The following is a 24,203-nucleotide window of genomic DNA, read 5'->3' as shown; positions in this document are numbered from 1 at the left end:
CTTTCCAGGAAGGGAGGGGGAGTTTTTGACTCATACCGTACTCAGATTTTACAAATGCATAGGATATGACATTACAAATCTATCCAGATATAGTTAATTATGCTTTATATTTTAAACAATAACTACCTTTTTTCAGCGCCTGCCCATGTATGTGTATGTGATTATATTTGCATGAAAAAGCCTTCCCAGTGCCCCTCCACCCCCATTATAGCACCTAAAAGAAGTCAAAAGAAATCTTGCCTAATTCTAAAGCGCTTTGCAGTGCAGGAAGACCCTAGTTCCTTCCCAACAACACTGCCAGCAATGTGAATTAGAAGTAGCAGAAAATGAGACACTTTTTCCTGCACTCCTGCATACACAGACATTTGAGACACATTTCCCCCACATTATTTGAGTATAGGGAAGTCTTTGAAAGTAAATCTGTACGAGAACAGCTCTGCTTCATCCTCGGACAAAGGTCAGATTTAGCAGAATAGCAAATATGTGTATGCATGCCAGAGAAGACAAAGTACATAAAGCAATACATACTTTAGGTAAAGCTATAAAACAAAATTATCACTATTGAATTGAATGTAGCATTTATGTTTCCCACATATTTACTTTGGTAATATTTGTTTAACTTGCAATGCAAATAACATACCTTGCATTGTATTGTATTGGGTGCCGATATGTAATCTAAGCTGTGAGAGCATTTTCTGAAATATCAATATGTAGATCTCTGTTGAACGGTCAGCTAAGAATTTAAAAGCTTAAAATACAACCAATGAGGCAAGGAAAAGAATAGGGGAAAGAATTGGGTGCTAAGAAATATACCTTGTATAAATGATCGCCCTGTTCCTCTTGCTCCACTCGCTCCACTGTGTCCATAGTACTGATCTAGACAAGAAAAACAACAGTTATAATTTTTCAAATATCTGCCTGATAAAGCAGATTTGAAAACTTGCAAAACGATAGGCGTAGATTGTAAATGTTACCATAGAAGTACTGCTAATATAATTCCAACTTTTGTGATCACTATCAAAATAAAGGTTGGCTGTTATGAAAATGCATTTTACAATGGTAAATAAAGATTTGTTAATACAAAAATGCCTACTAAAAGACTGAAAATCAAAGGTGTAAAGATGTGTGTTCAGTTCTCTACCTCAATGGGAAAAGAATTGTATGGCATAGAAATGCTGGTGGCCCTCTACTTTTTTTTTTAAAATATATTTTATTAGTTTCATAACATAAGATAAGAAAAAACTGGCATCAGTGGTAATAGGTCAAGCATATCAAAAAGGTAAAGTCCCCAACTCCCCTCCACCCATCCCTCCCCTCCCCCTTCCAAGACCATGGTTAGTTCTATGTTCATCATGAGTCCATGCCCGGGCCTGGGTCGCCTCCCCCGATTATCTCACCCTCCTGCGACTCCGGGTAGAGCAGGGGTACTGTTAAGGCCACCAAATGGTGTTGCTCCTCGCTAGAATCAAGTCTCTGCACTTGGTTCGCCGTCTCCCATGCTGCGGTTTCGGCTGTGAACCACTTCGCAAGATCTCCCCACCATAGGGGCATAAACGGGCCTCTGGGGCTTTTTACACCCCATGGCTATACGCCTTTTGGCCGTTATATATATAAGGTCTCTGAGCTTATTGAGGGGTTTGTTCTCCCTGCTGCGCCTATACTCCCCCAGGATATATGCCGAGGGTTCGTCCACTTCAATGTCAATGTCTGCACCAGCCACTCTTTCCTTCAGTTGTGTCCAGAATTCTCTGATCACTAGGCATCCCCAGAACATGTGGGTCATACCAACCTTGGCCTCACTGCATTTGGGACTTGATTGGGTGCCCGCACCGGTAAATCTTGATATAGCTTGCGGGGTGAGGTACGCTCTGTTCATACCATACAGTTGGATGAGCTGTAAGCGGGCGTTTCGGGAGATTTTTTTGTGGTAGTGGGTTATATCACCCCAGGCTTTGTCTTCAAAAACCAGGTTCAATTCGGTCTCCCATTTGTCCCGGCATTTGAGGTCATCTTTGGTGGAGCCCCATAGTAGGGCCTCGTAGATACGTGAGGTTTCGTGGCCCCCCTCAGCAGCGTTCAGTATCGTTTCGATACATTCGTTTTCATCAGTCTGGTCGATAGCGACAGGCCATCTGCTAATCAAGGCCGGTATGACCGCTCCGTGCAACAGAAATTGCCCGGCCGGGAGGCCCGTGGCATCGCAGAGGTCCGGGAAGGCCAAAACTGCCTGTTCTTGGATTAGGTCCCCCAGTGTGGCCACCCCGAAGGGCTCCCATTGTGTACAGGTCTCAGGTTGCCCCCAGGAATGATTGGACATGAGTGCTGCAATGGGGATCTGTGGGGAGTACGGATCCTCGGACCCGACCAGTTTGCAGGCCCTTTTCCAGAGTCGGATCCCCAGCTTAACGAGGTAAGGGCAATGTTCGAGGGCTCTCTTCCTGGTCCACAGCAAATCCCTAAGTAATAGCTGGGGGAGGGCCGGCTAGAGGAGGCGAGTGTCTGTTGTGCTTTTGTCGGCCATCCACCGCACAATGTGTCTAACTGGCTAGCAAGGAAATAGAGTTCGAAATTGGGGATCTTCAGCCCACCCCTCTCATATGGTCTCTGGAGAGTCTCCAATGCCACCCTGTGCCTGCCTCCCTGCCAGAGGAAGCCCCTACAGAGTTTGTTGAGGTCTTTAAAGAATGCAGGGGGGATGTAGAAGGGAATGTTAGTGAAGTTATGCATTAGGCGGGGTAGGTCGACCATCTTAAGGAGGCCCGCCCTCCCGGCCATCGAAAGCGGGAGCCGCCCCCAAAACTCCATGGATTTTAAGAGAGAGTCTTTGGCCCTTACGGTGTTAAGAATATGTTCCGTGCCGGGGTTTCAATGTATAGTTATCCCCAAATATTTGAACGATGTCGCCTGCCATTCGAGATCTAGGGGAGGGAGAGATCCATAATATTCACTGTGTAGCGCAGATAGGGGGTAGAGGCAAGATTTACTAAATACAAGAGGGTGTCTTCCGCGTACATAGAGACGAGGTGAGTCGTCCCATCTATATTAATGTCCCCATCACCATATTCCTGTCTCAGGTAGGCTGCTACAGGCTCAGCGGCAATGATGTACAACATGGGGGATAGGGGGCAACCCTGACGGGTGCCTCTGTGTAGGGACCATTTAGCGGAAAAGGTTCTATTGGTTCGTACCCTTGCAGTGGGGTTGGCATAAACCAGGGGGGTCCATTTCAGAAATACGGGGCCTATTCCCATCTTTGCCATGGTAGCATATGGCCATTCCCACCTCACGGAATCAAAAGCTTTGGTGGCATCCAGTGACGCCACCGCAAGTTTCTGTGGTCTTCCCTCGGTACTATAAATGACGTGATGTAACCTACGGAGGTTCTCAGTGATGGATCGTCCGGGGACGTATCCGGTTTGGTCTTGGTGAATCAACAGTGGGATCACTCTGCGTAGTCTGTTAGCGAGCAGTGCTGTGAGGATCTTGCAGTCTATGTTTAGCATAGAGAGGGGCCTGTATGAGGCACAATCTGCCCCGTCCTTCCCAGGTTTGAGTAGGGTTATTATCACAGCCTCGCTCAGGGAATCCGGGAGGGCGCCACGCTCGAAGGCCTCATTATAGACCTGAGCTAATATGGGGGCGAGTGTTTCCTCATAGGTTTTATAGAACTCCCCGGGGAGGCCATCCGAGCCCGGGGTTTTCCCAGCTGGTAGCGATCTAATTACCACCTTGACCTCGTCGGGAGTGATGGGCTCGTCAAGGGTCTCAGCCATATGCGAGTCTAGTTTAGGCAAGTCGATGACGTCGAGGGCGTCTTCGATCCCCGTGTCAGAGGGGGCGGGGGTCTCGGAGCTGGTGGCCCTCTACTTATTCCAATAATTCCCACTACAGCTCCTACAAATGTATTGGGTCTCAGAGGAAAAAAGGTTGCATTGATGGCTTCTGAGTATGACATATAGGGGGAAAACAACAGCTACACATATTGTAATACGGGGTGGCATTTAGTGAGATACGAAAATAATAACAGTGACAATGTTGGCAGTACACACATGAGAAATTGAACTGTTTCTATTTGTTTTAATAATAGGGGCTGTTATGAAACAGAGTACTCGTTTTATTTATCTAAGAAAAATGAAAAACTAAGTGTACCAGAACAACAATCTGTGGGTCAATGGCCAGGGGCTCAACTATCTCTGCAGGCTCAAATAAATCAAAAACGGATCAAACTTGTTCTAAAAATGTAATGGTTTTAGGCTGATGTCCCTCTATTCCATTAATTGCAAACTCCCTCTCTTCCCCAGCACTCCCACTTCCTTGATCACATTCCTATTCTGTCCCATCTTTCCAATCTAATTCAGACAACTTTATCAACACATCGATACTGTCCACCCCTATCTGGTTTTATCACTTCCAAAACAAAAGACTACACTTGCAGAATTTCACATTCTGCCCCAAGAATACCCAACCTATCCTTAACAAAGACCCCATCCATAACACTTTAATTACAGATTACATTGATTTCCACTTTCCCCACCTCAACTTCACCCACCCCCACCCAGATATAAACTTGAATCCACTCAAACAACACTCTGCCAGACCAGCGGCCCACTCGTTAGACTGATCTTCACTCACTACACCAATAAAATGAGGGAGGGGTTAATCTCATCCTCTACTAGGTCCTCTACACCAATGCTAATCTGATTGTATGTCTTTATGTCTCCCTCCTTTGATCACATAACATTCTGCCTTTAATTCCTCCCCACTCTCAACACTGACCTTGTTTAAGGGGCATCTTGCAAAAACTATTTTCTATTTGAGCAGTCCAACCGTGTTCCTTGACACATTACATCCACCTCCTTTAAACTGAACACCAGAACTGACTTGCAGGTGCTTTAAATAGCCATCATGCTGTGCATTTAACTTAATCAGATACCTCTATGAATGGTTTTGGTATCGGAAGCAGCCGTCACATCTCTTGTTTCACGTTTCCTCCTTCCTGGTGGTGTGGCTTGATGCCACTAGGTGCTTTACTCGAACTCCACAGGAGCGCAGTGCTCAACTGGGGAGAGAGCTGTGCTGCACACTGAGCCGGGGACCTCGCCGCCACCTTCACCCTCTCCCCATCCCCTTTACACACTTGCAGTGGACTAAGAGGATAGAGCTGGGAGCAGTGAGGAGTTGGCTGTCCGGTCCACTCGTGCCTGGAGTGCTGCCATATTCCTGCAGAAGGGAGGTGGTGCAGAGGTGGTCTACTGTGGTCCGCTGCGGGACCAGGAGGGAGAAGTTCGCTCTTATTTCTGTTCTGCCTCGCTTTCACCGTAATGGACGCTTGTTACAGCGGTCTATTCGTTGCATATCCTGTGTGAGTGAACTTCAACACCAACTCCCCTGTGAATTTGTGCTACCTACACGTGGCGGTAGCCTTTCGGACAACACGGGTCGTGCCACACCTTTCTTTTTTTTCCTTTTTCCCCCTTAAACATTTCTCGCTTTCCCCATTAAGTGCTTACTTAAAAAAAGTAACTGACTCTGTAAAATGCTGAAACCGACGCTACGCAGCACAACGGCGCACTTGAACAGTCAGACCAAAAATTAGACTGAGATCTGATCCCGTAGGAAAAAACCCATCAACGGCAGGAAAAAAAACGACAAACAAATCAAGTCTCCCTCAAAGTGACATTTTGTCTTTTTTTCACATCAAAAGAAACAACTCTAAGCAACATATCAGAGGTTTCCTTCTCACAGCTCTGTTAAAATTGGTTGTAAACTTGCAGCGTGTCTCACTTGGCGGCGAAAAGGAATTGCCTATGGAACCGTGTGAAGGAAACTCCATAGATATAAATCTCTCCAACTCGCCAGACCTTGTTGCTTTGGTCTCGTCTTCTTATTCTACCACCACGTCCACTATAAGTCAAGGAACAAATGTGGACAGTTCATTTGAACAGAACTCTGATCCAGACCCTAGCATTAATCTACCTGCCAGCGATATGCGCACGCTTCTTGCTAAATTGGATGTTCTTTCCTCACAAATGGAAATAATTACCAGGGATCAAGATGACATTAAATCCACACTGGCTCTAATATCTCTCTGGATTGTGGCCAAAACCAGCAAGCCACTGTGCCCTGCTCCTCTTTTTTACAAGCAAATATCAGAAACCGCAATAAATACTACAAGACAATAAGCCTTTGTTGCACATATTTACCCCATGTCCCTATATAGATTCAATGCAGACGGACGGCCATGAGGAAAATTGGGACTTCGAGGACGTATTTGTTCCTGCTACTCCTCCTTTGGCTAAGCCTCAAACAAGCTCTTCCAGGGCTCCAAAATCTACAAAACTAGATACATTTAATGTGCATGATCTAAGCTAGCCAATGGTTCAAAAGACGAAGACCACTCATGCTGCACACAATCAGGCTAAGACTGCGCTGGGCACTGGTACCCCACTAGTCAAGGGTAAAACAATAACTAACAAACTGGCAAATTATCAATTAGACAAGTGATCTTGAACGGCCCCCTGCCCAAATTGCCATCTCGGGAGGTCACTGAACGCCTACCCACACACCTACCAGCAGCGTTGTGTATAAATAAACTATCACATCACATCAAAAGTAAACCGGCCCTCTACATGCTGCTGCCCAAACTTAGTGAACTGCCCCAAGGAATTGAGTATCAAGGAAAAGGACTTCAAAGGATCCTCCAAATCTCCCACATATGAGTCTTCTCTTAAAATGGAGTGTAATAATTTGCATCAGGAGATGACTAAGATCTTAAATGACCCTTGCAATCTGCAACCCCTGGGGAAATGGGTCATTTTGGAAGAACTGTACGCAGCTAATTTTAGCCCTTTCCTTAATTGCTCCCGACTTTTATCAATTTTCCAGGAATTGATGCAGCTGGCATTACTTACCTCAGCTGACATTGTTCGCATTGAACTGCCCTACATGGGTAGCTCTACAAATTGGGCACTTATTGAATTCTCCTCACCTCTAGTAGTCTCACTGCTTAAATCATGCACGCCAGATTTGACAGCCATTGGCTTATCCCTTATCATCTGCCGCAAAGTTAAAAACACGGAACATCCAGAGACCACATTGATCACAGACAAGACCACTGTTTTTTGAAAGGGAAGTAGCAAATCAGAAATATCCATTTTGATGGACTTAGAAACAAATATGGACCATGAAATGATTGAAGAACAAGTAACCTACTTCTGACAGCCTGAACGTACCATGAATGGGGCAAACGGACTCCAGATCTCAGACTCGCACTTAAAATGGACATCCTGGAATAGACGTGGCTACCACTCTTTTCTCACTCATCCAGAGGGGTTGGAAACTATCGTAGCCAGTGATGTGTTCATGTTGCAGGAAACCTGGTGTTCGAAACCCTTTCGTATGAATGGTTTCCAGATAATCCAAAACAGTGCACTTCCTCCAACTAGAGGTCGAGCCAGTTGTGGACTTGCTATAGGTGCCAAACTAACACATACACTTCAGTAGTTCCCAGTTACAATTCTGTCACGTTACGTACTATCAGCGATACTTTAGGTCGCAAACAAAAAAACTGCTCCTATTCTGATAATAAATGTCTATGACCCACCCCCTGAAAGACGCTGACCAAAACCATACACGCTGCGATAGACAAAAGCATCACACTATGGCATGAAGTGTCAGCATCAGGAGCTACCTTCCTTGTGGGGGATTTAAACGCAAAGGGCGTGCAGAATAACCACTCTTGCCATGACTGGCACGCTCGTCAGTGGTCCTGCTACCTGAAAACCCTTAAATTGGTTAATCTTCCCATTGTAAACAACACCAAAGATCAAAAAACGTATACTTAGACAAATGGCACGGCTAAATCGCATTTGGATTACATAACGGCTGACTGTGAGTCTACCATCTGTTGCAGTGCTGTCTCGATTTATTTCAATAACCTAAGTGACCACGCAGTTCTGAGCTGGAACTACCATCTAATGAAAGCCTGCAAGAGCTTGATCCTGAGAGCTCAGGTCAGCCCAAACGTGCAGGGAAATCTCCTGCACTGGTCCTCTGCCAACATTAGGGACACCAGCGCCTTGCTGTGGAGTGATCAATTAAATACTGAAACTGCCTTAACAAAAGCAAATTCGGACCTGGAGCATATGATAAGATCCAGAGTGCAGAACGTGAATATAAATGACTACAATTCTGTTTGTCATAGCACAACAAAAAAGAGAACTCCATAGGATCAAGCTATTGCTGCCCAAAAACATATAAACAACAAGGCACGCACTCAGATTACGTGTGACCATACATTGAGTGACCAGACAAAGAAGAGTCTTATCAAGAAATTGGCCACTCACTATAAAAACTGGCTGATTCTACACAAGAAATCCATCAATACATCAAACGAACACGTTACTTTCTTACCTGGTAACGTACTTTCGATGGGATGGTCCGAAGACGTATTCCATATCTATGACAGGTAATGTCCACAGCTGTGCTGCTTCGGAAAATCTTTGGCGTCTGCGTCCTGCGTTGATGACGTCGATGCGCCGTCCCCGAGGACCTCCTCCGACGGCCGACGTCACCCGATGTGATAAGTAGGACGCACAACGCCCATAGCCTCAGTTATAGTTTTTTCCCAGAACGTGTGCCACCAGTTTTCAGTCAGACACACAAGGCCTTGCGGAACGCAAGCTGCAATCGCAAAAGAAATTCTGCAGCGGGGAAGGCAGGGAGGGAGCGATATGGAATATGTCGTCGGACCATCTCATCGAAAGAACGTTACCAGGTAAGAAAGTAACTTGTTCTTTGAGGGGATTGGGTCCTCCGACGTATTCCATATCTATGACAGACTCCCAAAGCAGTACCAAGCAAGGAGGTGGGAACGAATTTAGAATACAAATTTAGCATGCCCAATCAAATTGCGGAATAGAGAACTGCCTTGCCAAAGGCCAGATCTTGCCTTCTGATGGAATCGAGGGAATAGTGACGTATAAAAGTATGTACTGAAGCCCAGGTGGCTGCATCACAGATGTAACGAATAGGAACTCCCCTCTGCAGAGCAGTAGACGCAGCCACTCCTCTGGTAGAATGGGCCCGCAAGCCAGCCAGAGGGTCCTTACTCGCCAAGTGGTAACACTCGGAGATAGCTAAAATAATCCAACGAGACAAAGTCTGTTTCGTCACAGCTTGTCCCTAACGCTTACCAGCGTAACCAATGAAAAGTTGATCGTCCACTCTGACCCGGAACAAGCGCGAGATATAAAAGCTCAACGCTCTCCTAGGATCAAGCCTATGGAGCCTCTCCTCTTCTTTACCAGGATGTGGAGGAGGATAGACGCCGGACGAACAATCTTCGGGCTCAAATGAAATTCCGAAACCACCTTCGGAAGAAAAGAAGGACGAACTCTAAGGACAACCCTGTCCTTGTGAAACACAGTGAAGGGTGGCTTAACTGAAAGTGCATGTAACTCACTCACTCTGCGAGCGGAAGTAACCGCAACCAAAAACACAGTTTTCAGAGTCAACAGCCTCAAAGGGCAAGAATGTAAAGGCTCAAATGGAGTACCCATAAGAAACTTAAGAACAAGGTTCAAATCCCAACCTGGCACCAAAAACGGTGACGGAGGGAACACATTAGTGAGCTCTTTCAAAAACTGCGAAATTAAAGGAATCTTAATATAGGAACACTCTTCAGACGAGCGCTTAAATATGGACAGCGCCGCCAGGTAACCTTTAATGGTCCCCACTTGCAAGCCCCTGTGGGCTGTAAGAAGATTCAATTCAAAACTACAGCTAAGTCAATGCCTAGTCTGGGATACTGAATGGAAACCCTTATTGATATATCTTTATGTCCAGTTCATGAGTTCTGGATGACTACCCCTATATAACACCCCTCTCTTAGAATCCCCCTGACCCCACTGAGCCAAGAAGTAGTTCTGTTTTGCAAGTTTAAAAGGTTTATTTGAGAAATAAGACAAAATATAGATACCACGCTTTTATAATAAATTAATAATCAATATCGCCCTTATAAATATAATGTTAATCAACAATGGGTAATCTGACACTAGCACACTTCTTTATAATCAATGAGGAGTTAGTATAGGATGGATCAAGTAGCAAAAATACTTTTATGATTTCAAGGGAAAAGCAATGAGGAATAAAAGGCAGTACAGAAATACTTGAGATGATTTTAGCAAAAGATAATATAATCACTTTTTCTCTGGCAATTCACCCCCCTTCCCTATGCAATGTAAGACATGGAAGTAGATGGAAAGAGGAGCACACAGTTCTCAGGAATGCAATCAAATACAATACGAAATTCAGTTCCCCCCCAGCAAGCTTAGAGAAAACCGGTATGAGTTTTAAAACACAGGCCCAAGTGCTTTGAATGTGGTGGCAATGAAGTGGGAAATATGCTGAAATGCTTTTAATTCCCTTTAGGAGGTTCAGGGTGAGTGAGAGATACTTGGGATGAGTTCAGGCTCACTTTAGCAATGATTCAGAGATGGTGATTAAGAGGCAAACAAATTTTTAGCAAGGAAAGAAATGACTGCTGATGGTTACACGTGGCTGGATTTTTAACCAAATCGCAAATCGCGGTAAAATTTGCGAGTGCGTGAATCGTGATTGCTGAAAAAGTATAAGGAGTAGGAAATCTAGGCTTGTTGGAAAGCTTAGATTCTAAGCTTTCAGAGGAAAGTTAAACCAAGTTCATAGCCCAAATGGTTCCAGAGATATGCACGATTTTGTAAAGGTCGTTTTTCGGATTTAAAGTAAACTCAAAATGACAGGTGACAGCTATGCAGCAGCAGAATTGACAAGTGACAGTGGTGCAGCTTTAGAAAATGACAAGTGACAACTTCTAGGAGGCAGTTCTGGTTAGATTAAAATAGTTTGGATTAGATTATTTTAACTAAGAGATTGGTTCTGCACAGTTCTGCTAGGTACTCACAATATAAATTTGAAATAGGCCTCGCCACGGATCTGGTCAGGTTTTGGACTGGACTCCGGTTCTGGTCTCGGCACTTCACAGTGATCTGGGTCAGCTCCCTGGTTCTGCTCACAGCGGTCTGGGTCACTCTGGATCTCTGGTCTGGTCTGTCCGGATACAGCGGGCTCTGCACGGCTCCTGGATCTCTGCACTGGTCCTGGCAAAAGTTCTTGGCAAGGGATTCAAGCGGCTCGCCCGGCTGTGAGTAGCTTGCAATGATTTGAGGCCTGCTGCAGAGAACTCAGCTTGTGGTTTTAGGCCTCTGATTTAGGTTCTAAAGTATAAGTTCTAGGTTCTGGAGTATGTAGCTGGAGTCAGTCTGGAACTGGTATCTTCTGGATGTTGTGTGGTCTGGCAAAACGCTCCGCAGCAACTGGATTTGAATGTCCTCTCTAGCTTCCAGTGGCTCTTTTTATGTCTTTTGAAAGTGGGTGTGTGCGCAGCATCACTAAGCCAGCCCCTCTCTCAACTGATCATTGGTCAAGCTTTTCTCTCTTCCTTGATAGGGGAAAGGAAATGTGAGTCACGGTGATGCTGTTTTATGGCCTGCAGAAAGGACACTCCCCTGTCAAATTGCACATAAATCTATATTTGACCCAAATACATATTCCACAGATACACAGTTGTTTGTCATTGCATACACACATCATGCATCACATGAGGTATACTCTGTTCAAACTCTGCTCTTCCTGGGGGCTTGCATTCAGAAATGGCAACATGTTGCGCTTTTTAACTGGTTTTGCAATATCGGACATTTACCCAAATTTACACACATGTGCGCAAGGAGTATGGACATTAATTGATGAAGTGTCAGATTTTTAACATGCAGACATTTGGAGTGAGACCCTATTTTCCGCTAGCAACCCCCCAGAATACACCACAGGGTCCTAAAGCATCTCAAAATGTTCACAGAAAAAATCACAAAAATAATGATATTACTTATATAATTCTGACAAGTCCGCACTTTGAGTTATCTATCTTTTTAAAATTATGCTCTGGCCCAGATGGGTGTGGTTTAGGTTCCAAAGCACATGGGGGAAGCTTCTGCCTGTCCCGCCTCAAGCTCGGGTGGCTCCCAGAGGCACTTCTCCTCCCACTTCTCCCAAGAGGAAGCCACTTTTACGACGCCCCCAATATAACATTTGCCTGAGTCCAGGACAGGCCTTTGTTCACCTCCCTGTAGTCTCCAGCTGCTCCACCCCTAATCTAATCAACAGGTCCATGTGACCTCAGGATGCAGCCAGGCCTGGCAGCCAGGCCTGGGAACACAGCTGTTGATCCAGTATCAACTCCTGTCGGGGGTAGATGTCAGGCAGAATTCAGTTTCATTAAGCCAGGTTTCAGCTAAAATGTCACTTTTTGTTCCCCAGTTTAAGTCAATACAATGTTTACATATGCAGCTAGAATGCTGATTCTAAGTTCAAAACTATGACATTTTAACAGTTACAAACTATGTGACACTCAAAAGTAGGTCACTCAGTTAATTTAAACATTTCGATTTTGGTGGTTTTAATCCAGTTTCAGTTAGGCTGCTGACATGCATAGCTCACTCAGCCAGTTTTGTTATGAACATTGTTTTGGGCTCTTCATCTTCCCAGATTTTGTATGCACACATAATTCATTCTGCCAGATGTCCGCTGGTGTTCAGTGAGATATTTGGATGTGTTGCAATGTTTGAAAATAGGCATTTTGAGCTGGCATTCAGAGAAACCAAAGGTAATTTTAAAGCGTTTTTTTTTTTTTTAACAGGCGCTGCTGTTTTACCATTGGCACCCATTCCACTCATGGCACCCTGGTCCATCATGCTCGCACTATTGGGTGGCAAGTTAGGCAACCATTTTGATGTACGCGCAAACTGCGTGGTTCTCCTGGATTCTGGCGCACATGTGGGCTTTTTGGCCATCTTGGATTTTCTAAGCCCACAGCACCAAATGTTGCAGCATGGTAGCTCAAACGTGGGTCAGGACACCCAACAGGGCCAAAGAAAGCAAAAAAGACAAAACCATGGGAATGTCGCATTCAAAAGGATCCACATTCTGAACTCTGCACAAGTCGCAGAACTTTCTCCAACGGCAACGGTACAGAGACTTTGTTGCCGGCCACCTGGCCGAGAGCAATACCTCCATCACGTCTTCAGGGAGGTCCCAATCCTTATACCTCAACCTTTCAGAAGCCAAGCGTGAAGATTGAGGGATCTGACCTCTGGATGGAGAACCTGAGCCCCCTCCCGTGAGAGCAGATCGTCTCGGTAGGGAAGATGACGTGGAGGGCAGATGGACAAGTCTAGAAGGTCCGGGTACCACGTCCTCCGGGCCCACGCCGGAGCAATGAGGATCATCCGGGAACCGAACCTCCCTAACCTCCGCAACACTTGCGGAATGACGGGGACTGGAGGAAACGCGTACAGCAGTGGGAATGACCACTCCACCACAAACACGTCTCCTAAGACTCCTTTTGGAGGAAATTCCTGCGAGCAAAACCTTTCGCACTTCCGGTTGACACTGGAGGCGAAGAGATCCACTTGAGGGGTCCCCCAAAGGGCGAAGATCTCCAGGAGAATCTCCTGAGCCAGCTCCCACTCGTGAGAGATCGTGCTCTGCCTGCTCAGAGCGTCCGCCGTCTCGTTGTCGTCTCCGGCCAGATGAACTGCCGAGATCGAAACTTCCTGCTGGATGGCCCAGAACTCGAGCTGCATCGCCTCCCTGCACAGCGGAAGTGACCCTGCCCCCCCCTTTTTGTTGAGGTAGTGCATGGCAACTGTGTTGTCCGTCAGAATCAGGACACTCTTCCTGCGCACAGTCGGCAGAAAAGCCTTCAGGGCTAGCCTGACGGCCCTCAGCTCCAACAGATTGATATGAAGTCTGGACTCTGACGGAGACCAACAACAGCTGACTGTCAGCTCGTTGGCATGAGCTCCCCATCCCGTGAGGGATGCGTCCATCACAATCGTCACCTCCGGCCAGGGCAGCCAAAATGGGGCCCCCTTTCTCAGATTGCCCTCGACGGCCCACCATAGAAGGTCCCGGGCTACCGAGGGCGGCACCTGAACAGGGTCCGACAGCCTGCCAGAGGACTGAGACCACTGGAGCTTGAGTGCCCACTGCAAAGATCTCATCCGCAGACGAGCCTCTGGCACCAGAAGAATGCAGGATGCCATGAGGCCGAGCAGTCTCAAGAATTCAGACGCTGGGAGATTCTGGGCAAACTGAAACTTGTGCACCATCTGCTGAATGTGAAGAGCCCTCACCTGAGGAGGAAAACACTGCCCCAGGGACGTGTCGAGCACGCTGCGTTGGTGTCAAATGGGACTTCTTTAAATTGAGGGAGAAGCCCAGCTTGTGAAGGGAGTGGCAGGTGACGGACAGATGATCCAGGACTTGCTCGGGAGAGCTCCGCCTGATCAACCAATCATCCAGGTAGGGGTAGACGTGAATCCCCCCTTTCCTGAGATGCGCTGCCACCACCACCATGAGCTTGGTGAAAACCCTTGGGCGGAGGTCAATCCGAACGGCACGACCCGAAACTGAAAGTGCGAGTCGCCAACTGCGAACCTCAGGTACTTCTTGTGCTTGGGATGGATCGGCACATGGAAGTAAGCATCCTTGAGGTCGAGAGACACCAACCAGTCCTGAATTTGAAGGGCCTGGAGGACTTGAGAGAGAGTAACCATCTTGAACTTGTCCTTCCTGAGGAGTTTGTTCAAACCGCGCAAGTCCATGATGGGTCTCAATCCCTGTAACGCTCACCTGACTCCCACGGAGGCGCTGGCCTGGTTCGCGCTGCTGTGACCTCTTCTAAGGTGATGCGCAGGGTTCGGAAGACGGACTGGACCGGGCCCCCAAATCTGGCTTGTCTGGCTCGCAGAAGTATCCTTCTGTAGGCGAAAATAGGGGATTAACTGTCTGCGTGGTAATGCAATCAGCCTCCCACTTTCCCCTCTCACCCTCCTCGAAACCCTTCTGTGATTCCTCGTAGCGTCTCACCTTAGGGTCTGGAAGGACGAGCTCTCCATCCTGCTTCTGATGCAGGGGCGCATTGGTATCCAGTTACTTTACTGGATTTTTGGATTGGTGAGAACCAAACTTGCTTGGCTTCCAGGTAAGTTTTTTGATAAGAGGTTCCCCTTGTGTCCATGCATTAATGTACTAATGCTAGTGTCTTTTTCCCCATAGGGGCCGGGGTACGGAATGCCGGGGAACAGGCACCGACCCGAGATGAGAGGTGAAATCCTTGTAGAAATCAGGTAAGTCTTTAATGAGTGTTTTTTTTGGTAATGTCTTTTCATTCGCTCATTAACGCTGATGTCTCTTTTCCCCTTAGTGGCCGGGGTCCGGAAATGCCAGGATGCGGCGCGGACCCGAAATGAAGAGGGAATGAATCAACAGGTAAGTCTTAACATGGAGATTTAGCTTTCCTTATTCCCTTCTCTCTCTCACCTTTTGTTCTGATCTTTTTCTCCCTAGGCGCTGGGGCGTGACTGCGAATCCGGATGATCGCTGCTGAACATGGAGGCGCCCTGTAAAGGTGAGTGGAATGCGGAGCTGCAGCGATCGACGCGATGAGCTTTTAAATAAAAGTCTTCCTTTTCAGGATTGTCGGCGAGATGTCTCCGGGATGCAGATTTAGCAGGTAAGGACTTTTCCTTCTTCTGTTCGCTTCTTCTCTTCCTTTGCAGGTGATCCAGGATGCTGACAGGCGTGACAGAAGTCAGGATGCAGGAGCAGACACGGTGAGCGAGCAGACACGGTGAGCGTCCAGCTGCTAGATGCAGAACAACGCGAAGCACGTGTGGCTGTTCGGGTGGGGTTTAAATAGCCTTGGAAGAACTTCCAGGTATGTATCCTTCCTCCAATCAGGTATGTATCCTTCCCCGGCCACGCCCGGATGGTAAATTAGTCCCACAGGTAAAGTAGTTCCTTTCAGGCATCAAGGAGGCCGGGATCCTGCAGCATGGTCTGCATCAGGTAAGTGCACCCAAGCACTTCCATAATGAGCCTGGCGCCTATGGCGTCAGGACTGATGTCTTTTATGAGCCTGGCGCCATAGGCGCCAGGACAGTGTCCAAAGGGCCCCTATATGGGGTTGCTGGGTCCTTCCTTAGGGACTGGATGTCCGCTTTCAGGGACGCAGGGCTTGAACCGGCTTCCTGGGAGCGGGCATCATGACAGCACTCCCCCCCCAAGTCCCCTCCCAAGGTTGTTCCCTCCGGGGGTTTTGGTTTGTCTGGGAAGAGTCGGTGGAATTTCCTGACTAATCGAGGTGCATGCACATGGTCGCTGGGTTCCCACGACCTCTCCTGAGGTCCGTACCCCTTCCAATCAATTAGGTAGGACAGTTTTGACCTAAACATTTTTTAGTCTAAAATGTTCTTCACTTCGAATTCGGGCTCCCCATCTATTAGAATAGGTTCTGGAGGTTTGAGCAGTCGGGTTCCAGGTACCACTGGTTTCAGAAGTGACACATGAAAAACAGGGTGAATTTGCATACTAGCTGGTAAATCAAGTGTAACAGCCACTGGGTTAATTATTGCCGTAATAGAATAAGGTCCCAGATATTTTGGGTTAAAAGTTCGAGGCCCTTTGAGTGGTAAATTTCTGGTAGCTAACCACACGTGATCCCCAATCTGATACGGAGGTGCTTCACGCCGATGTAGATCAGCATTCTCCTTGTATTTTCTCTTGGCTTGTTGTAAATGCGTAGTTGCCTCTTTGAAGGCTTGGGTAATTGTAGAATGCAGATGTTCTACTGCAGGCATTCCGAGGTTCTGAGGTGAGTCAAGGTTTGAGGTTCGAGGGTGATGCCCAAACAAAGTATAAAAAGGACTGTGGCCAGTTCCAGAGTGTACCGAATTATTATATGCGTATTCGGCTATCCAAAGAATGTCTTTCCAGTTGCTTTCAGATTGCTGCAAAATACACCGTAACTATTGCTCAAGGGTCTGATTCGTCCTGTCGGTCTGACCATCGGTCTGAGGGTGGTGACTGGTCGATAACCTTACGTCGATCCGCGCCATTTGACAACATTTGCGCCAGAAGTGGGAAATGAATTGGCTTCCCCGGTCAGAGATTAGTATAGATGGGAATCCATGTAGCCGAACAATATTTTCGAGGAATTCTTTGGCTAGGACAGAACCTGAAGGTAATCCTTTCAAAGGAATAAAGTGGGCCATTTTGGAAAACAAATCCACAATTACCAGAATAGTATTGTACCCCGAACAAGGAGGCAGGTCCGTAATAAAGTCCATTGATAGGGTGTGCCAGGGTGCTGGCGGTATGTCTAGAGGTTGAAGGACACCGGCTGGTCTTTTCTTTTGACTTTTATTTTGGGCGCAAACACCACAGGACATCACAAAAGATTTAACATCTTTTTGCCAAGAGGGCCACCAAAATTGTTGTTTCACCTTTTCCTCTGTCTTGGCAATACCGGCGTGTCCCTCTATTAATGCATCATGATAACCGGAAATAACTAGTTCGTGTAATTGCTTATGTGGCAAGAATAAGCGTCCTTGGAAATAAGGTAAACCATTATCTATAGTAAAGTCTGATCCCTTTTGTATCCAATCCTGTAAGGTTGTAGGGTCCAGGAGTTGTTTCACTCTGGCTTGAATGTCTTCAAGCGTCTGTAACAAAGTCATGCCTAGAATCCTCTGTTCGGGAATTATTGGTACTGGTTCTGAGTTTGTATCAGATTCTCCCATTCCAATTCGGGATAAGGCGTCTGCTTTGCCATTCTTGCAGCCAGGTCGATAGGTAATCACGAAATCAAATTCAGCGAAAAACAAAGCCCATCGGAGCTGCCGTGATGACTAAGCCTTGGCGGTTTTCAAATACTGTAAATTCCGGTGATCAGTGATCACTGTGATGGTATGTCGAGCGCCAAGCAGATAATGCTGCCAGGCTTTAAAAGCGGACTTAATGGCTAACAGTTCTTTGTCCGTGATTGCATAATTAACCTCGGGTGCCGAGAATTTTCTGGACCGAAATGCTACGGGATGCAGTTGGTTGGTTTCGGGATCTCTTTGGGACAGGACAGCTCCCATGGCTAGTCTGGATGCGTCAGTCTCAACGACATAAGGGAGATCTGGACGCGGGTGTTTCAATATAGGTGCGGAGGTAAACTTAGCTTTTAAATCCTGAAAGGCATGCTCGGCTTCTTCAGACCATTCAAAACGTTTATTTTTCCTCAAGAGTGCAGTAATGGGTTGTACCACCCGTGAAAATTCCGGGTTGAACCTGCGATAGAAATTGGCAAAGCCAAGCATGCTTTGAACCCCTTTTACAGAGCTAGGTGATGGCCATTTGAGGATGGCATCCACTTTTCTTGAGTCCATTCGGACTCCTTTGGGTGTCAGGATGAAACCTAGAAACTCGACTTCTGTGGTATGGAAAACACATTTCTCCAATTTAGCAAATAGTTTGTGTTGCCGCAGTTTTTCAAGTACTGCCCTGACGTGTTTTCTGTGATCAGATTCCGAAGAGGAGTGCACCAGAATGTCATCGATATATACGACAACACAAACATCAATGAGTTCCCGAAGGACATCATTCATGAAGTATTGGAAGGCAGCCGGAGCGTTACACAATCCGAAAGGCATCACCTGGTACTCGAATAATCCGTATTTAGTACGGAAGGCAGATTTCCATTTGTCGCCTTCTTTAACTCGTACCAGATGATAAGCCCCCCGGAGATCTAACTTGGTGTATATGCAAGCGTCCTTCACCTGGTCAAGGAGTTCAGGGATCAGAGGCAGAGGATAACGGTTTTTAACAGCTATCTGGTTCAATGCGCGGTAATCGATACAAGTTCTAAGGTCGCCTTCTTTTTTGGGCACGAAGAACAAAGCCGAGGATGCCGGGGACTTTGACGGGCGAATAAAACCATTAGCTAGGTATTGATCGTCTCAAATGCAAATTCTCAGGTTCGGTAAGGGCATAAATCCTGCTACAAAGGGGTTGTGCACCGGGCACCAGATCGATTTGGCAATCGTACGATCTGTGAGGAGGTAACGTGTTGGCCTGTTCCTTTTGGAAGACGTCCTGAAAGTCTTGGTATTCCGGAGGTAGTTGCATGGAGGCAGAGGTTACAGATGCTAGATTAATCTTCAGGTTTTCTGGGTAGCAGGTTTGTGTACAATCCGGGAAGGTTATTCTCTTAGCTCGCCAATCAATTCGAGGATTATGTGTCTCTAACCAAGGGATTCCAAGAATAACCTGAAACTGTGGAGCCTTGATTACATCAAACACAACACCCTCCCGATGGCCGTCGGGACCAATAAGAGTCACCTCAGTAGTGGAATGTGTTACCGGTCCAGAGGCAATTTCAGTTCCATCGACTGTGGTGATGACATCTTTGCTGGTTTTAGGACGGAGAGGGAGGTTAATCCTAGAGACCAATTCATGATCCACATAGTTTCCAATTGCCCCACTATCGATGTATGCCTTTATTTTATGCAACCGCTTAGGCTGTTCTGGATCTACGAGAACCATTGGCACAATGAAATGCGAGGTCTGAGAGTTAGTTTTCAAGCTCGGCAAGCGGACCCCTATACTTGTCGGGCGGAGAGTCTTCATGGTTTTTATCAGCGGCTCCTACCGCCTTTCGGGGCGGCTTTGCCGGGCAATCTCGTAGAAAGTGTCCAGAATTCCCACAATAAAGATATAATTTTAACTGCCGCCTCCTTTCACGTTCCTTTTGAGTTAAGGGTCCTTTAACCCCTCCAATTTGCATAGGCTCAGAGACATCAACTCCCTTGGGATTAGCATGGGTCTTGACCAACAGCCAGGTCTCAAACCTGGACCGATCTGCTTTTCTGTTTTGAAGTCTGTGATCCAATTGGACCACTAATTCTATATACTCTGTGCATTCTTGGGGCGGATTTACAACTTGGGCCAAGACATCTTTAAGTTCTCCACGTAGGCCTCGATAAAACAACGTGACTCTTTTATCCTCTGGCCATCCCGTTTCCACAATTAGTCTATTAAAGGTTGCAATATAGGATAGGAGGTCCTGATTGCCCTGTCGCAGGGATAGAAGTTCGTCATCCAGAGCCTGCCCCTGAGAGTGTCGAGCAAATAACCTTTCCATGCTTGCTTGAAACCTTTGAAAATCTCGGAGAATCGGGTCATCTTGAGTAACCAGTGGAACTGACCAATCGGCAGCGCAGCCGCTGAGATATGACAATACAAAGGCTACCTTGGTCTGATCATTAGGGAAGGCCCCAGGTCTGCATAGGAAGTGCAAACGACACTGATTCATGAATACGGCGAATCGTTTGCGGTCCCCAGCAAAGCGTTCGGGTGGGGCCAGCGGCATGTTTCCAGGTAGATTAATCTGCACAGGGTTACTGGAAACCACAGGAGCGGGGTTCCCTCCGGAACCGGGTAGAGGAGTTTGCCCAGCTTGACCTTGCAAAAGCTGTCTGGCCAGGTCATCAGTTCTTTCCTTTGATATTAATTCCCTCCTGAGGGCATTAGTCTCTTGACGAGCAGCATGTACTTCGGCCCGTAATTCCCTCAGTAATTGGGCCAACTGATCAGTCTCAGAACTTTCCATAGCGCCTGGGTGGGAATTTGTAGGAAGGCTTCGCGTTCTGTAACGCTCACCTGACTCCCACGGAGGCGCTGGCCTGGTTTGCGCTGCTGTGACCTCTTCTAAGGTGATGCGCAGGGTTCGGAAGACGGACTGGACCGGGCCCCCAAATCTGGCTTGTCTGGCTCACAGAAGTATCCATCTGTAGGCGAAAATAGGGGATTAACTGTCTGCGGGGTAATGCAATGAGCCTCCCACTTTCCCCTCTCACCCTCCTCGAAACCCTTCTGTGATTCCTCGTAGCGTCTCTCCTTAGGGTCTGGAAGGACGAGCTCTCCATCCTGCTTCTGATGCAGGGGCGCGTTGGTATCCAGTTACTTCACTGGATTTTCGGATTGGTGAGAACCAAACTTGCTTGGCTTCCAGATAAGTTTTTTGATAAGAGGTTCCCCTTGTGTCCATGCATTAATGTACTAATGCTAGTGTCTTTTTCCCCATAGGGGCCGGGGTACGGAATGCCGGGGAATAGGCACCGACCCGAGATGAGAGGTGAAATCCTTGTAGAAATCAGGTAAGTCTTTAATGAGCGTTTTTTTTGGTAATGTCTTTTCATTCGCTCATTAACGCTGATGTATCTTTTCCCCTTAGGGGTCGGGGTCCGGAAATGCCAGGATGCGGCGCGGACCTGAAATGAAGAGGGAATGAATCAACAGGTAAGTCTTAACATGGAGATTTAGCTTTCCTTATTCCCTTTTCTCTCTCAGCTTTTGTTCTGATCTTTTTCTCCCTAGGCGCTGGGGCGTGACTGCAAATCCGGATGATCGCTGCTGAACATGGAAGCGACCTGTAAAGGTGAGTGGAATGCGGCGCTGCAGCGATCGACGCGATGAGCTTTTAAATAAAAGCCTTCCTTTTCAGGATTGTCGGCGAGATGTCTCCGGGATGCGGATTTAGCAGGTATGGACTTTTCCTTCTTCTGTTCTCTTCTTCTCTTCCTTTGCAGGTGATCCAGGATGCTGGCAGGCGTGGCAGAAGTCAGGATGCAGGAGCAGACACGGTGAGCGTCCAGCTGCTAGATGCAGAACAACGCGAAGCACGTGTGGCTGTTCGGGTGGGGTTTAAATAGCCTTGGAAGAAGTTCCAGGTATGTATCCTTCCTCCAATCAGGTATGTATCCTTCCCCGGCCACGCCCGGATGGTAAATTAGTCCCACAGGTAAAGTAGTTCCTTTCAGGCCTCAAGGAGGCCGGGATCCTGCAGCATGGTCTGCATCGGGTAAGTGCACCCAAGCACTTCCATAATGAGCCTGGTGTCTATGGCGCCAGGACTGATGTCTTTTATGAGCCTGGCGCCATAGGCGCCAGGACACTGTCCAAAGGGCCCCTATATGGGGTTGCTGGGTCCTTCCTTGGGGACTGGATGTCCGCTTTCAGGGACGCAGGGCTTGAACCGGCTCCCCGGGAGCGGGCATCATGACAATCCCCCGTCTTTCTTTGAAATCAATAAATGAGGGGAATACCATCCCTTGTTCCTCTCCGCTACAGGCACCAGTTCTATGGTGCCTTTCTCCAGCAGGGCTTGAATTTCCTGCGCAAGGAGCGGATCCGGACTCTTCAAAGAGAGGTTCCCTGGTGGATTGTCGTGAGGCCTCTGCCGAAAAGGAAGACAGTAGCCGTGGGTTATGATCTCCAGAACCCACACATCCGAAGTAATGGCTTGCCACTCTACAAGATGCTACGCCAGCCTTCCCCCAACCGGCGAACCATGGGACCTGGCCTCATGACTGAGTGGTAGCGGCTGCGGCGTTGCCTGAGGGCAAAGAGGCAACTGCCCGAGCGGCCTTGCATTTCGAGTACCTCTGTTTCCACCTCTGGCACTCTTACGATGGCCTTTTTGACTGCTACCTCCTCTCGCTTTACTGAAGGACGAGTAATAGCGAAAGGAACCTCCCCTCCATTGCTGTCCCCTAGGACGAAAAGGCGGAGGTTGGCGAACTGCAGCACCCAACGATTTCGCTGCAGCTTTGGAGGTCTGCAACCTCTCAAGGCTCTCGTCAGCCTTGCTGCCAAAAAGGTGTTCACCATCAAAAGGCATGTTGAGGAGCCGGGACTGCACATCAGGAGCGAACCCAGACTTCCGCAACCGCGCAAACCTGCGCATTACGGTGCTCGCCGCCATGGACCGGCTGACACAATCCGCCAAGTCCAAACCCGACTGAACGGCCTCACACATAGCATCCTTGCCATCCTGAACCATAGCAAGGAAACCATCCCGTTCGTCCCCTCCGGGAATATGATCAGCCGCTAATGCAACACAGTTCCACAGAGTGTGTGTGAAACGAGACAAGGCACATATGGAGTTGGCCGCCTGAAGAGCCATACCCCCCGAAGAAAACACTTTCTTCGTCCAGCCGTCAGAACGTTTGTCGTCCCTATACGGAGGGATGGTAGGAAACGGCGCCTGCTGTGCCGGAGCAGTAGCCGCCTGCACCACCAAACTCTCCAGGGTGGGTTGCCCCTCTCCAGGGGTCGCTACTGGCTGGACGGTATTTTCGAGACAAAGACTTGCCCACTGCCGGGAGACTCTCTGGAGCAGTCCAAGCCGCCACCCTTCTCTGCAGAGCCATATGAAAAGGCAAAACCGGGTCAGTGGGTGGACCGAGATCAAGGATGTCCGTGAGATCATCCTGAACTAACTCCCCTGTGGGAGCAGACCAACCCAAGTACTCGGTAACCCGAGACATAAGGCGCTGATGTGATGAATCGGCATGAGTGCCAGGCTCTGGCCGACAAAGTTCCACCTCCGGAGAGGTGTCCAGTCCACTGGCATCATGCAGTGACTGCCTCAGGTCATCAAACTGACTATGGCCCGAGATAAGGTCATCTGGAACCGTAACCGGAACAAGGCCGCCACCAGAGCCTTCATCACCCTCTGAAATGTACTCCAGGCGGGGAGAGGAAAACCTCTGTGGACCAAAGCAGTGCAGGACCTTAGCCATAGCCTTTTTAGGGGCAAACCCCGTGCCACGGGGCCCCTCCGACACCATCGCCTCGAAAGGCATTGAGGGCGCCGAATGAGTCGGCGTCAGCGTCGACGTCAGCTGCAACACCTCCAGCATCTGCGGCGTCGACACAGTCCTCGAAGCCGGAGCTCCGAGCGTGTCTCTCGACAACCTGGGCGCCAACGACGTCGACGACCCCCTCCAAGACGGAACCTCGAGAGAAATCGACGACGACCTCGGCGCCACAGGCGTTGATGTCTTCTTCGAAGACGGCACAGGATCACGCAGTCTCGAGCGCATCGAGGACCGGGACCTGGAACGGGCATGGCGAGAACGGCTACCCTTGTCCGAGCGGGACCTATGCCGGCGCTTCCTGGAATGCCTAGAAGAGGCGGAGGAGTGGCGAGACCGACTCCTGGAAGGAGACCCACCGGACTCCCGACGACGACGCCAGAGAGTCGCCCCTCGAGCAATCGGTCGAAAGCCCCGCAGACCTCTACTTCCGGGGCTTAGACACCCGGCCTACCGACAGCTTCTTCTTGCGTTCCCGCAAGGCCTTCGCAGTGAGCGACTGGCAGTCAACACAGTCGTCCGTATCGTGGGCCTCCCCGAGGCACCAGAGGCAGGCATCATGCAAGTCTGTGACCGACATCTTGGACCCACAGTCCCCGCAGTTCTTGAAGCCCGGACGGG

At 48.2% G+C, this 24,203-nt stretch overlaps 1 protein-coding gene across 3 annotated transcripts in view; it reads right to left on the bottom strand.

Annotated features, from left to right (window-relative positions):
- Positions 1 to 24,203, bottom strand: part of C5QH8orf88 (chromosome 5q C8orf88 homolog) — a 1,871,959-nt gene that overhangs the window by 358,894 nt on the left and 1,488,862 nt on the right. For all 3 annotated transcript variants that reach the window (XM_069622341.1, XM_069622340.1, XM_069622339.1), the window contains exon 7: positions 814 to 876. In XM_069622341.1, the coding sequence (XP_069478442.1) occupies positions 814 to 876 (63 nt within the window). The remainder of the gene's footprint in view (positions 1 to 813; positions 877 to 24,203) is intronic.

This window comes from Ambystoma mexicanum, chromosome 5q (assembly GCF_040938575.1).
Source record: "Ambystoma mexicanum isolate Mex_15411 chromosome 5q, UKY_AmexF1_1, whole genome shotgun sequence".
NCBI lineage: Eukaryota > Metazoa > Chordata > Amphibia > Caudata > Ambystomatidae > Ambystoma > Ambystoma mexicanum.
This window is presented reverse-complemented; position numbering and strand designations above follow the sequence as displayed.